At 41.8% G+C, this 15,548-nt stretch overlaps 1 protein-coding gene across 17 annotated transcripts in view; it reads right to left on the reverse strand.

The window, feature by feature from the left end:
- The window catches only part of LOC112992367 (protein PRRC1), a 65,144-nt gene extending 51,033 nt beyond the window's left edge, over positions 1-14,111 (reverse strand). For 5 of the 17 annotated variants that reach the window (XM_064500538.1, XM_064500524.1, XM_064500541.1 and 2 more), the window contains exons 1-5: positions 13,711-13,842; positions 6,115-6,234; positions 4,736-4,762; positions 3,175-3,558; positions 1,749-1,912 (exon numbers count right to left, since the gene is read on the reverse strand). In XM_064500538.1, coding sequence (XP_064356608.1) covers positions 1,749-1,912; positions 3,175-3,558; positions 4,736-4,762; positions 6,115-6,214 — 675 coding nt within the window. In that variant the 5' untranslated portion in view covers positions 6,215-6,234; positions 13,711-13,842. The other 12 variants (XM_064500532.1, XM_026115370.2, XM_064500528.1 and 9 more) reach the window with 11 other exon arrangements.
- Between the last annotated feature and the right edge of the window lie 1,437 nt (positions 14,112-15,548).

The raw sequence follows: 15,548 nt of genomic DNA on the forward strand, positions 1-15,548 counted from the left end.
TGGATATTACCTAGATTGAAGGAAATCTGGAATAAAGATTTATAATTTCTTAAGAATGGGGGGGGGGGAGGGGGGAAGAAAGGGTGTTCAGATTATTTCAGGAGTAGAAACAAGGCTAACTGTGCTAAAAACTTTAATATGCAAGTTACTCAATGAGGAATCCAGGATGAATTTCTGCACTGAGTACTAGTTGGTCTCCTAGATTCTGGCCGATCTTTGGAAGATGCAGCATCTGATATGTGCTGATTACACACATCAAGAACCTGATGCCTTCAGTGTAATTAACAATTCCTCATTCTCCCACCCCGGAATTTTCAAAAAAGAGGTCAATGAACACTCCAAAGTGGAATGCTTAATACTTAAACCCAAATTTAGTTTTTAGTACTGATGTTCAAGATATGCATTTTCTCAAAGAATAAAGACAAGATACCTTTTGAATCTTACTGGTGTCTGGGCAACAGTAACGTGGATAGGATTGGCTTGTCAACTAATTTGTAATTGTGAGCGCTAGTACTTTCAACAGGGCAACAGAATCATGTCACAAGAACAATGTTCCCTTGTGGAATGTCACCATTCACTGCAAACATCAAGGGCAAGATGATGATTGAGAGAAATATTCTCTCTTCTATTAGCATCAACCACAAATTTCAAGAGAACATTATTAGAGGAAGAAATAACATATATTTTCATTATCATGAGAAGACATCTCTCCCTGAAAAGTGCAGTGTGACAACTGTGCTCTCATTGTACTGATGAAAGATTTATTTAGCTCTTTAAGACTGTATCATTGTCAAGAGATGTACTGCTGAAGCCAGGGCTAACAGTCTACCACATCAAAAGCAGCTCTTTCTCTCAGCTTTGCACATTCTAAAGGTCTTGAAAGTCCCTCAAAGACTTTGCATTCCTGTTGGGACATCAATCTTTATTCTCCCTTCACATTTAGTATGAGTTAGTACACAAAATGCTGTTGCTTTCGAACACAATTCAGTGTTCATGCATAGCCCTTAGATCTTTTTGCCACAGCTTTCATGATACTACTCGTAGGTGTCATTTGTCACAGCTCCAAATAGGTAAGGCCGATGGAATTCTACTAGTAAATTTTGCTGTTTGTTTCCTCAGGATGATTAAACTGCACTGTAAGGAGTATCTGCTTTGTACTCTATAATTCATGCCTTCTAGTAGAGGAGAACAATCTTAGAACATATCTTAGACACTTTCCACGTAAACTTCCTTTTGGCAGAAGAGATATTTATTTGTCTCCCACTGAGGAGATTGATCTGCAACAGAATAGGAAGGACTTGTATCCCACAGAAATCAACTTAAGTTCACTAGGAAGTGATAAATAAATATCTAAAGAAATCTGACCAGGTAAATCAGCTTACTTCACAGTGACTGGATTCACTAAAAGATAAGAATTAGTTCTTAGAGTCTTCTAGAACCTTAAAGAGTTTCTAAAGCTTCATCTGATTTAAGAACCAGTGATAGAACCTGTTAAGTATGCCTATCTTCTTGTCACAAGCACTAAAATGAACCTAGAACATCTATATTTATGCAGTCCTTCTTCCATACAGAGGAAGGGCAAAAGCACAGCCTCAGCGAACACTACTATTAAAAAACAGCCGCCTTGCACATGAGGCATAAGAAAAAATAGGACTGATAGACACACACACAAAAAAACCCCAACTATGTCCTATTACAGTCTGTAAAAAGTGGTGTTTGCTTGTGAACAGTAACAGATTTTAAAATACCTTTATAAATCCCCACAGTCCTCCACCAGGAGCTCCACTCTGGGCTGTAGATATTCTGGGGTCTTCATGCTCCTCAGGAAAAGTGATTGCAGAACCACTCGCAGTTCCAGGAGCCAAAGGTGATGAGAAAGTTGCTTGCTGAGTAACAGGATCTGCCAGAACACCTAGTAAGAGAAATAAAGCACAAGTGTTCATTTATTTTACTGAATTTAATTTCTATAACGAAGCAATGTGCAATTGTTTAAGAGGAAAACGAGCAGGAAGAATAGAAGAATACTGGGCTGATTCATTTTCGTTTCTTGAAGGACCCAGAACAATTCTGCATGTTAAAGGTTAGCAGATTTAACTACTGTAAACAAACTAGACAATATCTACTAACAGAACTGAGACTGCCCTGCCTGCACATTATGTATAAAATAAAACATTATTTTCTTAGCAGGTTAGTTTAAGAGTGGTGCTTTTTACTGTATTCACATTTTAAGAATAATAATTCCTCCACAGAGGAATGGGTTGCTCTCTAAACAAAGAAATAGGAATGTTCTTATATACAATAAAAAGAGAGAAGCAGGAAATGTTCTAAGCCTGAGTGCTGAAAATTAGCAGGAACAGAAAAGGGAGCAAACAAATGAAAAGATTTACTCATTTTAAAGGGAAACAAAAGAAACTCAAATACTAGAAAATTTAAGCATGAGCCTTTACCCCATTACTCAGACCTATTTTAATAGTTTTTCCAACACTAGCCTTAATTGGGAGTTATTTTTTATTTTACACTGCACAACTGATAGACCTTTTCAAACACCTTCCTAATACAGACCACTTCAAAGAGGTATCACTAGTAACAGTAAAAGCCTAGCCCAATCACTACTGCACAGACAAGTTTCCATCCCATTAGCAGAAAGTGACATCAATTCAGCAACTACAGCAATGGCTTGCATGGAAGGCATGTATTTTTAGCGGTCCTAAGGCAATTTAGTGGCTGGAAAAAAGGAAATAGAAACTGGTGTCATGTGACAGGCGGTCTGCTGTAGATAAACAAAAAACTGAAAATGATGAGATTATGGCCTAAGGCATCATATCATACTACAGAAATATAATGGCTGAACTTTACTCTCTGTTCTAAACAAAAGATGTATACATAAGTACAGTTGGGCTCTCCTGGGTAAGTTAATCAAAAATACAGCTCACAAACCAAGATATTTCTGTAAGCCCAGACCGTGGGAGAACTCTCTTAAAGGAGAATCTCTATCCTAGATCATGACTGTATTTTAAAGGCTACTCTCACTTCTGTGTGCAGTTACATTAACCAGATGTACCTGGAACAATACAGCAGTTGAATTTGCAGGAGTCTAGCACAAAGGCAGAATCAGCCACCCAAGAGATCCCTCATCCTCTCTCACAAACACAGAGAGCATGAACAAAAGGTTACCTGTGACCGGAGGTGCAGAAAACGATGGCATCAGTGGGCTCTGTGGTGCTCGACCAGAATGACCTCTGGTAATGTCATAGGTTGAACTCAGGGAAAATCCTGAAATGGGGGGACCAGTAGGTGGTGCAGGGAGACCAGGACCAGGAGTAGAGCTTAACGGAGGTGGTGCAGAGAACCGGGACACAGAGGTACTAAAAGCTGAAGGGGCAGCAGGAGTTGGGGCAGGAGTCAGAAGTGGTGCAATAGTAGAAATGGTTGCCGAAGGCACAAATGGAAGAGGAGCGGAAGTCATCATAGGAGGAACTGGAGACACTGCAGCTGGTAAGGGTGGAGAGTATGCAGAAGACGACGACATGCTTGGTGTAGCAAGGGGACTAGACAAAGCTGGCAAAAAAAAAAAAAAAGGCATTTTAGAAAGGCTAAGACTTAATCTCAGAAATCTAAAATATCTGAGTAAAAATGTCAGTTTTGCTCTAGCCTGCTTCCCCTGCCCCCCTTAAAATGAATTTCAATTCTGCTTAAAGTCGCATACAGCACTGATTCCACTCAATTTTTGGTGATAATATCTTGTAAGCCATGTCCCTTTCTTGCATGACCCTATTTGTCATAAGCTAAAAAAGAACAAGATGAGTCAACGTTTGACTACTGAATTCATAGTAGCTAAAGTCTGCCTAGAACTTTCTGGTTAGTACCACTCTCTCTGAGTCACTGCTGAATAAATAGGAATTATGATGATGGAGGAAGTACCATCCATAATAAGAATATTATGACTTACTTTTCGATTAGTGCTGAGATGGAATAGTCAAAGAAATCTCATCTAAACAGAAGCTACCTGAATTTCATTTAAGCTTATAAGTATGATGTATACTGCTGTATGTTCTGTCTTGGACTTCTAGACAGTATTGTCATAATGTTAACTGTTGCCGTGTTTCACTTCAGTGACTTTTATTTCAATACTGCAGAATAATTACTCTTCATATGAATGCCATAAAAATATTAATATACAGAAGAACTATAAAAACAGTAAAAGGTGACTTCAGTGAAGATCTTACAGTTGAAAAATAGTTGAAAATGCACATATCTGAGACAGCTGAAGATTTAATTGGGAAAAGGCAGTGTCATTAAGGAGCTCATGATTGTGCCTAGTATCATGACCTCTACTTCTGTACTGAACTGCAGTCTCCACACTTTTTCAGACACCATTTCATTTTTCTCTCCATAAAGTGAGCTCAAAAGCAGTGAAGAGGTGGGAAGAAAGTCTAGTACTTTAATGAGACTGAATGATGGAGGACTGTTACAATTTGAGATTTCATTAAACTATCATTGACCAAAGACCTGGCCAAATCAAAACAGGTCCTGTCAAATTGGCAAGGGATCGCTTAGTTGGTATCTTTGACCATCTGATGACAACTAAAGGTCAAGAGTTTTGAAGTTTTGTTTTCACACCCACACGCACAAAATATATGCCAAGGTTATTCAACTATTTCTCCAACACATCTGCTAAAGCCAAGGCAGAGGAACTTGCTGCAGAATCCAAGAGACAAGCAAAAATCCTGCTCACCAGATTCAGGTGAATCTTCAAGGACTCCTAAAAGAAATACAGGGTACAGCAAGGAGCATAGCATGGCATTTAGATATCTGTCACTTATCTAAATCATGGATAATTCTCTTTTGTAATCTATGAATAAAGTACACATTTCATTAGAAACACCTTTCCCCCCCCCCCTTCTTTTAAATGGTGTATCGGTTTGCTTTAACCAAAGAAAAATGCCCACTAGAATAGCCAGGGTCAGAGATCTAGGAAAGTGGGAGGAAGTAGGGAGAATGTGGGAGAAAAATCTACTTTTTGGTGTCCAGTAGTTTGATCACAGGCTAGCTCAAAGAAGGGAGCTATAAAAAGCCAAAAAATACACCTCCTATATCCTGGGCAAATCACCTGGGCTGCTGTGTGAAAGGAGAATGCATTTGGGCAGGATGTGTGTGTACCATGCACACTGCTGACATCATGAATAATTATTCAGAGAAGGACACCAGCTTACCTCCTCCAAATTAACAATCAGAACTACATACTTTCCTAAAAATTAACAAACTTCCTTTTCTATATATTTGGAAAAATATAATATATACTCCTATGTTATCTACAGGGTTGGGGGAAAGAGGGGGAGTTACTTCAAGGATGTGGTTGTCTGAGATAGGCTGAGCACTTCTCATCTCCTGGCACCCAGCTTCGTATTCTCATTCCTTTCTCTGTTTCAGTCTAGCCTCAGCTGATCCTTGGATGAGGCAATTTTGCTCACTAAACAAAATTTAACCAGAAAATTAAGCCAGAAAAACAAAAACAACTATTTTTCATCATAGTAATGTTTGATAGGCTCAAACATCTCACAGGTCACAGTCTGAACATCAACTACAGAATCAATCTGTAGAGTCATACTAGTGTAACCGGAGGTAACATAATACCAGATGTGTCAGAAAATGAAACATTTGGTATTCAAAGTCAGCTGTCTATATTCTTGAAAAATCAGGCCAAGTAGCTGCATAGCTTTGATCTCCACCCACAATATTTGAAAAAAGCGATTACCCAGGTTTACTGCTATTCCCTACAACAGTGTAATTTGTTTTCTTTTTATTCTTCATCTATGCTCACCATCTAAGCGTGCACTGTAATGAGAGGGATTAATTCTTTGGTCCCCCATCCTTAAAAAAAGCACAAATGCACCCACATAGCTTCATTAAAAAGTTTTAAGAAATGAATGTTTTAAAGTATTCAGGTAGTTAGATAAAAAAGCACACTTCCACAATTAAGAAACAATTTAAAATTTTCAAATTAGTCTGGAGAACAGCAATGCAATTATACTGATTACAACAGTTTTTGGATGAATTGCTGTGCTTCAATACACGTGAACAAATGCAATCAAGTTGATGTGGAAGTTTCTGTACCTAGTGAGACGGGTGTAACAGAGGCAGCAGCAGCCGCCCCTCTTGTGCTTGGTGGGGGCGTGCCAGGTGGAGTTGTCTCTATTCCACTCTCTTCCATCATTTTCCTTCAGCTACAAAAACCTGCAAGGAAAAAAAAAGTCTATCTTGAGAAACAAGACAGAAGATTTTTAATTAAAGCATGAAGCTCACACAGCACAGTGATCTATATTCCTCAACAGGACTGGTGAATCAAATACAAACCTGGGGGGAGAAGAAAAAAGATCTGAGTGGCTTCAAGCACAGTATGTCTCAGTTCCTCTGTGTCTTCCCTTCATTTTTAGCACTGTGACAATATTTCAAACTCCAAGCCTCTTTCTAAAAATCTTACTGCACACGCTTAGTTACTGTTACTAATATATTCTGGTGGTATTTAGATGAGCAACACTAGAGAAGTAATTACACATCACAAAATCCAATCCCATTTTAAGGAAAATCTAATACCTGGGTATTTTGTTGCATTAGTGAACTGTAGCAATTTGAACGCTAATGTGATATTTTCAGAGACAGGGCATGGAAGGATGCAAGCTATGACAAAAGGCAAGAGAGGACCAAAGCCTCCCTCTTCTGGCAGCAGAGAACCACAAGACGCTCTACTACCCAGGAAGCTGCAGCCTTCTAAGGCCTTGCAACTTCACCAGATGCTGCTGGACACCACACCTCCAGGCCCCAGCACCTCACGAAACATCACGAATAGCCTCAGCAGCACAGCTGGAAACCAGTCCAGGAGTCCTGACTTTGACCTAACCTTTAATCAGGACCTTGCCTACCTTAAAGCAGCAGTGCTTCTGGGTCAGCTATATTAATCCCCAGAAATGCCACAATGAAACCAGCTGAAATTCATTTTAAACATGAATAAAATTGCACTGAAATTGATTTAACATGAAGGGCTAAGAATATCACACTGAACGAGTTAAGTTTGTTCAAGTCTTCCATACAGACGATTCCTATGAAATCCAAATACCTTACTAACCTAGCAACAGCATAAGAAATTAAAACAAATGAAAAATTCAGGTTTTGTTTTGCAGGCCACATTATGGTGGCAGTATCTTAACATCTTAGAGAAATCCACTGCTGCTAAAAAAAGTAAGGCTATATGCTTATTTTAAAAAATGAACATATAAAGGTGTGGGTGGAAAAAAAAAGGGAGAGAAAAAAATGAAGACTTTTTTTCATTAACACCTGGAGATTTTTGTTCTTCAGTGCAGAGGCCGCAAACAAGAAATCCTGCCTCCTCCCAAATTTTGTAAACTGGACAGCAGTGATTTAGACCCCATCCGGAGGTAACAATTCTTAAGGGAATTCTAATGAAATAAAAATCCTATATAAAATAATTATATGTAGGAAAAATAGAGAGGCTCAATAAACATTTCCCACAATATCCATTACGTCAGTGGCCACTGAGGACTGCCAGCTTATTCCTTTAACAATTTAAAGAGGAAAAGGCTTAGATAATGTTCTGAGTAAAAATACCCGTGTGTGTATATATATATAAAAAAACACCACTTTAAAAAAAAAATTAGTTTTTTTCCTCTCTCTGACAAAAAAATCCTCATGACCAAAGGTTTTTTTTTTGGCTGTTGTTGTTCTAAACATATATGCAGCTTAAGTTTAACCTGAAAAAAAAGTTCATACTGTTGTTACCACACTGAAAAAGGCAAACAGTAGGATGTCATTAATAGTATGCATTACAAAAATCCTCAAAAACAAATGAAAGCATCAAAACCACATAGAAGCAAATTCTAATCCCTCTGACAAGTATACTTTGCATAAGTGATTCAAGATTAAATGTTTGAGCCAAGCCCCATGAAGCAAGTAGGTACAGCTTATGTGCAGTACCTTTCATGTAAGCTCTATGACAGATAGATTTTAGGTTGCAAGAACCTCTTAAAGTCCATTTAAAAGCTTCTCTTCAAACAGGATGGATTGAAGGAAGGGTCAGTAATTGCCTTGTGGGGAATGGATTGTTGTTTCAGGATTTGTACATCTGTCTTATTACACCCCCCTAGTAAGGAACTGCACTTGGTCTTCCATTAAACTTTACTAAGCAGAAGAATTTGTAATGATAAGATTGTCTTTTTAATCAAATTACATGAGTTTACATTCCCCCATAAAAGCATTTCTAAAGCCATTTTTCTTCCAATTATGCACTGCAAAGCAAGAAAGAATTTTCCATTGTGCTACTGAAGTCATCACTGACCAAAAACTCCTAGGAACATTTTATTTTATCAACGCTCCATGATCTGTTACTTAGTTTCAGCTAATGCCATGATTAAAAGCTGTTGATAGGTGCTCGCTTCTTAAAATAAATACTGTGTCTACGTGGAATGACCGAAAAGACTCCATGGAGCCACTTTTCAAAAATTCCACACGGAAACTTTTTCAAAGCTTCCTAGAGAAATTAGAGGTTCAAGGTCTGGCCAGCCTCCACCCCAAAATCCCCCCCGCCCCAAAACTGACAGCTGGAAAAATAGGAACAAGTAGAAATGTAGCTAGACTCTGCAGTTCCCTTTCTCTTTTGCCTTTAACAGAAGAAAAGTGAAGTGAGTATTAAATAGATACAGCACTACCCACCCCAAATGCGCAAAATTTGGAGTCAGTTTCTAAAATACAACGATTAAAAAAAATCATGGAACTGACTTAGGAGTTCAAATTAAAAAAAAATGATAGTTTCATATTTTCCTCTCTCATTTGTAAGCCTTTGTAGGAAAGTGCAGCCCAGCGAGGATGTGGAAGGCCGAGAGGGGAATCCCAGCAACTGCGGGGCCTACTTCTGTTCTCTTGGACTTGGCAGCTCTGGGTACGCAGCACCGGGCAGCGTCGCCCAGTAAGCTGGGGACATTCAGAACAGTGTCCAGCCAGAAAGGTATGTTGTCTCCCTACTGTCTTACATTTTATCCTTTAACCCTAACACACAACTTCATGTGCTGTCCAATACATTTGTTTTTTCCCCAGTAGCTGGGGAAGAGAAGACCTTTCCCTACCCTTCAGGTGGAAGGGCTTACAGATTCCTTTGCTCTCTCAAGTAACTAACACACAACCACACTAGCCTGTAATATTTTCCTCCCTCTCTCAACCTTCTTCCTTCATTCATTCATTTCCCTTTCCATCCCTCCACTCCAATTAGAGGTCCCTGAAGCCTAAACCCTCTTTATGTTCTTCCCCATTTAGCTTACCCACCATCTTGTATTTTCTATCAGCTCCTATTCCTTGATTCACCCCTGCCCCAAGATACTCTTTTGCACCTCTTTAAGCAGTTTTGAGATAGAAAAACCACAGTGAGTGATGGATACAGAGAAATGAAGATCTTTGAGAAACTTCAGGCACCAATCAAACGCATAGTACAGTTATGAGCTGGCAGGAACTAACACTGAACCCACACAAATAACAGGTTTCTAAGCACAGAATTCTCAACATAAGACATTCGTAGTTTGCATGTTCCCCATGAACAGACAAACAAGTCTAAAAAATAAGGTTAAGGAGAAAGACAAGTCATAGGAGAGGGGAACACATGAAAGTAAAGGAAAGCAAAGAGTACAATTAATGTAACTGATAGCTAACAGCCTCACAATGTCAAAAGAATTCAGCATTATATACCATTAAAACCAGTTCCGCAGGATATATGGCTTAGCACCTAAGTCTAAGCAGGCTACCCAAATCCAGTTATATGCGAGAGAGATACTGGGAAGCATAACGGTGGGAGAAGACAAGGAAGAGAACAAGCAGACCGCAGACTTAAAGTATTCAGCCCACAACAAAGTTTCCAATGAGGATCCTTAGGGGAGCTGCAGAGAAGAAGTTGCCCAGTTAAGTTCAGCCTCCAAATCCTTAGTGAGTGCTGGGTCTGGAGCTGGCCTGTCGTTTTAATGATTTCATCTCAAAAAGCGTATCATTCTTATTACCCCAAGCCACAAACACATAATTAGCAGCCACTAGCCTCTGAAAATTAAACTTCACTTCTTAAGGAGGTGAAGCCTTTAAACACTGTGATTCCTTAAGTCTTTACAGAAAGGCACAGTAAGAGTTTCTGGTTTTATACAAAAAAAGGTTTTTATTGCTTCTAACTTACTGCAAAACATTGTTCATTATAGCCAGCCACGCTACAAGTCTGCAATCTACTTTGTTTAGTCAAAAAACACTGAATTTCTTTGTTAACGTTCAACTTGCCAAATTCTTAGTTATTTCTCCCTTTCTCATTAATGCTGCTTTTTTTGTCACCAATGATTTTCGAACAAATATTGTCACTTAATGTAATAGATACAGGTGTAAAACTGACTTAAAGCCAAAAAGCCAAAAAAACCAGAGTCCCTTGTCGCCAACTAGAAAACCTCAACTTACTAAATTCAAAAGACAAAAGATTGAAAATCTGAGAGGAGCAAATTGAAGCATGTACAATGAGGTGAAAATTAGAGCAGCACTGCCACCTACTGATCTGTGATCGGAAGTTCATGAGTTTGATAAATCTCACATTTAACTAGAAGAAAATCTTGTCTTATGCTTATATGGAAGTAAAAAAGAAGGGATATGGTAAACAATAATAGAAAAACAGAGAAAAAGCACATTCCAACTAATTACTCACCCTTAAAATAATCCCTTTAAGCAGAAGAAGCATGAATTTTGCTAGGCTTCCATCAATTAGTTGGCAAAAAAATCTGTCAGTACTAATGAAGATGCACTAGGGATGACGTTTAACCTTCCCATTACACTAAGAAATACGCCCTATGGACAAGGTTGCACTGATAACTATATTTTAATGATTCTCACCAGCCGAATTTCGGTCATAACTCTACTTGTCAGAAGTGGAACCTGCGTACACTCAAGGAGAAAAACAGGCTAAAGTTCAGACTGGAAAAGTTTAATAGAGATTGTATTAAAAGCAGAAAAGAAATAATTTGATTTAGAGACTAAATGGCTGAACTGGCAATTATTCCTCTTTTGATTTCGGTTTAATGTGAAGTGATTAAATTTGCTCTAATATTTTGCAGTAATCTCAATGACATAACCATACTTCAAAAGCATTCTTCAGGTTATTACTCTAAAATATAGAAATTGACAGTTAACAATAAGATTACTCACAAATGAAGATTAGCAGATTTCACAGGGATAAAAAGTACACCATCTACAAATCAGTCATACTTCCCAGTTTACGGTGAGGCCATATTTTCAACAGTCATCTTTAATTAACCCCTTTTTGTATTTTAATAGATGTTCCCGCTAATAAAAACTCACAATAATCTTAAGAGCCCTAAGAGGCAAAATTATTCTCCAAACAGAAAGAGATGGAAACGGACAGGACAAGACAGAAAAAACACAGAAGACTAAATTAAAATGCTGTTAAATTTCTCATCTTTCATCGTAACAGCATAACTGAATTAAACAGAAGTGCAAAACAGTACTGCTTACACAGTCTGGTAATGGCTAAACAGAAGTTGACAGCTTGCCAGACTAAGCAGCAATCATGTATTTATTTATTAGAACAAATCAACTGTTAGGAGCCATTCCCAAAGCAGCAGCCACTTCAAATAAAATGTTATGTCCTAGGTCACAATAACTCAGAGATAGGTCCAGAGTCACGTACTTCCAGGGAACAGGAGAGAAGTCAGAGAGGGGGAAAAAAAGCCTAATGTATAAGATGTCAACAAGAGAGACTTAAAACAGTTACCCAGAAGAAAGCAAGAAAGAAAGCAGACAAAAGAAGATAGCAGCTATTAAAGATAATGTGAAGCTGACTGCCAATCAAAGAGGCAACATGCACATGCATACACACAAAGAGCCAAACTGTTAGTATATTAAAGTTTCATGTGGAAAACCTTCACACTGGTTTGTTGTATTTTAAAATGGGACAGAACAAAGCAGGGGATAAAACTTTCTTCAGCTTCTTGTCTGTCAAACACAGGCACATCCCAGGGAATACACAAAGCCTCACGGAAGCCAAAGGACATACAGAGATCATTGGTTTCACCACCTGGTGACTTGTCCTAAAGTCCAAAGCCTTAAAGAGAAGCAGAATAAAGTGAGAGCAAAATCTTCCTATATTAGTTCTATTTTCGTAGCATATATGATGTTTAGTTGAGACACCCACAACACAGTTTTTTTGAAAGGTGTCAGTTTACTAAACATTATCCAGTAGGCCTTAGACCTATGACAGTACTAGGAAAACCTGAAACACCGGAATACCAGAATGACTTGTCCCTTTCTCAAAGACTATTACAATCAGAGATATCATAATTTATAGCTAAAAACTAGAAGTTCAATTTCAAGGGATATACAAATTAGTTATTTTTACATTTCTAAAAGCTTCCTAATCTGAGAATTATTTTATTTCCAAGATTTTTTCCCAAGTACCACATCCAATGTTCATGACTTGTTCCAGATCGCACGCACATTTATTACCAAATTTTTACTGGGCAGTATCACAAAGATGATTTGGCTACATTGACCACTTCGTTCCAGAAAGTTGATGACTGCAGTTAAAGAACTGCTGATTTAGTATACAACAACATCACGTATGACTCTACATTATACTATCAAAGAAGCAGCTAAACAAAACCATGTACAACCTACCAATTTGCAACAATAGCTATACCACATCATGTGATGTTACAGCTTCAGCACTTTCAGGTTTTCTCTCCCCCCCCCCAACACCTTTTTTATGTGCCAGTGAAAATTTTGAATGGATAAATCAAGGGCAAAATCACTTCAGTGATGCCTCCAGAGTCCAAAATAAACCTGCTGAAGCATCGCTTCTATCAGATACCAATAAATCCTCGAAGGCAAGAACTTCCACTGTCAATCACACAAGCTGAAACCGCACGGGTTTAGCAGGATCAGCACTTCCGTGCTTAGCTGCGAGGCAGGAGCGCAGCCCCAGGGCCAGGCATCCAAGCTCTCCACACAGCGCCCGGAGGAAGTTACATAGTTCACAAGGTGACTCACAAGAGCAGAGCAAGATACCCCGCCTAGCAGGATGCCACGAGTAGCCAACGGGAAGTTCTGAAGAGGGCAGATATGGGCGTTTGCAATGCCACCACGCACTGAGGCAGCGAGGAGACGTGCCCCGCTGCAAGGGGTCAGACCTCCACTCACAGCCCCCAGCCTTACGACAAGCCCCTAAATGCGCTCTTTCAGCCAGGAGGACAGGGGTTGCTGCTTCCCTTCTGAAGAAAAAAGAGACGGGTCATAACAGGAATAAAACAGAGGGCCCGGGGCAGGGGCAGGCCCCGGTCCTCCCCTCCCTCCAGGGGGCACAGCGAGGGGCACAGCGCCCAGCGGAGCTCCCAGCACGGCGCCCGGGGCCTCTACACCCGCGCTGACACACGCAGAGCCGGGCCAGCGCGGCCCCCCGCCGTCCCGGGCCCCAACGGCTAAGCAACGGCCACGCCAGCACCCCGCGCCCGGCACCGGCACCGCCGCGCGCCGCCCGGCCGCCCCCTCGCCGCCGCCCGGCCCTCCCCGCTGCTCCCTCCCTGCCTCCGCCGCGGCCCCGCAGAGCCGCCGCGCCGCGGCGTCTCCCACCCCAACGGCCCGAGCGGCCGCGCTCGCCTCGCGATGGAGCCGCACCCCAGGCGCCGCCGGCAATGAATGAGGCGCCGACCAGCTCCGCCGCGGACTACAGCCCCCAGCAGCCGTAGCGCCGGCGCGCACGCGCACCGCAGCGCCGCCACCGCGCCACGCACTGCCACGTCTCCCGCCGCCCGGCGTACCTAGCGACGCGGCGGCCGCCGGCCCCGGCCCCGGCCCCGCCTCGCCGCTGCCTGTCCCGCCGCGCTGCCGCCGCGCACCTGGGTGCCCCGGGCTGCGGGTCCTTCAGCCCCAGGGAGGCGGCGGTGGGAGGCGCCGCGCCGCGGCCAGCGTGTCCCCGGAGCCGCTCGCTCCCTCCCTGCTTCCAAGATGGCGGCGGCGGGGAGCAGGACGCCCCTTTTGCCACGTTCGCGGGCGGTGCCGGGGAGGGGCCGCGGTGCGCGCGGCGGTGGCGAGGGACGCCCGGCGCGCGGGGGGGCGGAGGGGCCCAACAGACACTGCGCGGCGCGTGGCGGGGGGGCGGCCCAACGGCCGCTGCCACGGCGCGCGGGGGGGGCGGGGCGGCCCAACGGCCGCTGCGTGGCGTGCGCCGGCTGTGCCCCCCACTAGGGTCCCAACCCCCGTCCCAAATGCAGGGGGGGATACCGGCACGGAGCTGCCGAGAGGTGGGGACCGGGTGTGGTAGCTGAAGGGAAGCTGGGGCTGGGCACCGAGGAGAGCCTCTGGCGACTGAGGATGGCCTTGCGGGCCCCGGTACCTCCGCGTCAGCTAGGCCGAGTGGCGGCGGGGAGCTGTAAGCACACCTGGAAGAAGTGCTGGCGTGGATAGGGAAGAAATCTCCGCAAAGCTCCTCTGAGGGAACGTGGAGAGGAGCTTGGAAGGGAGAAACATCCTGTTGAAGTGCCTGAGCAGCAAACTCCTATTTCCCAGTGGCAGTTCGAGGCGTTGTGCCAACAAGCATTTAGTTAATGCAGACATGAAAAGTCTTTCTTACATTAGTCTTACCTTAGCTCATACCTAGATAATGTCAACTTCATGCATTTAAGTAGCCCCAATGCCTCCTTTCTCCCACTTCCAGTTGCACAAAATTAGATGATGCAGTTGAATTTTACAGCTGCTATAACAAATCATCAGACACCTTATATTTTACTTGCATTCTAATTATGAGAAATTAAATTTTAGTTATTATCGTGGAAAAATATAACCATGGACGGTTGCATAATCTAATATGTGAATAATGAGATACTAAAATTATATCTGAAGAGCCTCTTTGCTGTGTCTCATCAGTAACACAGCTTGGACATGTGCCAGCCGCCCTTTGATTTGAATTGCAGTTCTGTGTAACTTTCAGCAGTGGGGCATAATTAATGTTGATCTTCCATGTTGAGTTCTGAAAGGCTGGAGAAGGATATCCCTTGCTAGATTGCTACACAGTAAGGTAATAGGAGGCCTAACAATTTGGTAAAAAATTTAACTCATTGCCTAGTCTGCTAGAAGTTTGTAAAAACTATTGGTTTTAATCGGAAAAAAATAAATATTGCCACTGCGGATATTCCTCGGAAAAAGACTGAGGAATCTGGAGCCATTGAACCAAATGAAAATCTTAACATACTTTTTATTTCTGTAAGAATTGCCATTACTTGTTCTATCTTAGTTCAGTAATAAAAAACTAGCAATGTGCATCAGTGGAACTAAATTTTACTTACTCCGTGAATATTTCCCTTTTTTTGTCTGAATCAAATTGTGTCTGTCAAGTGGAAAAGAGGATGCAAAAATATAGTCTTCCTTACAAATGCTATATGGAAAATCCTGTATTGTATACAGAGTTTTAAGGGACAATTCTCTGCCTCTCAGTTCAAAGCTTGCCCTTCGACTTT

Source organism: Dromaius novaehollandiae, chromosome W, assembly GCF_036370855.1.
Source record: "Dromaius novaehollandiae isolate bDroNov1 chromosome W, bDroNov1.hap1, whole genome shotgun sequence".
Taxonomy (NCBI): Eukaryota; Metazoa; Chordata; class Aves; order Casuariiformes; family Dromaiidae; genus Dromaius; species Dromaius novaehollandiae.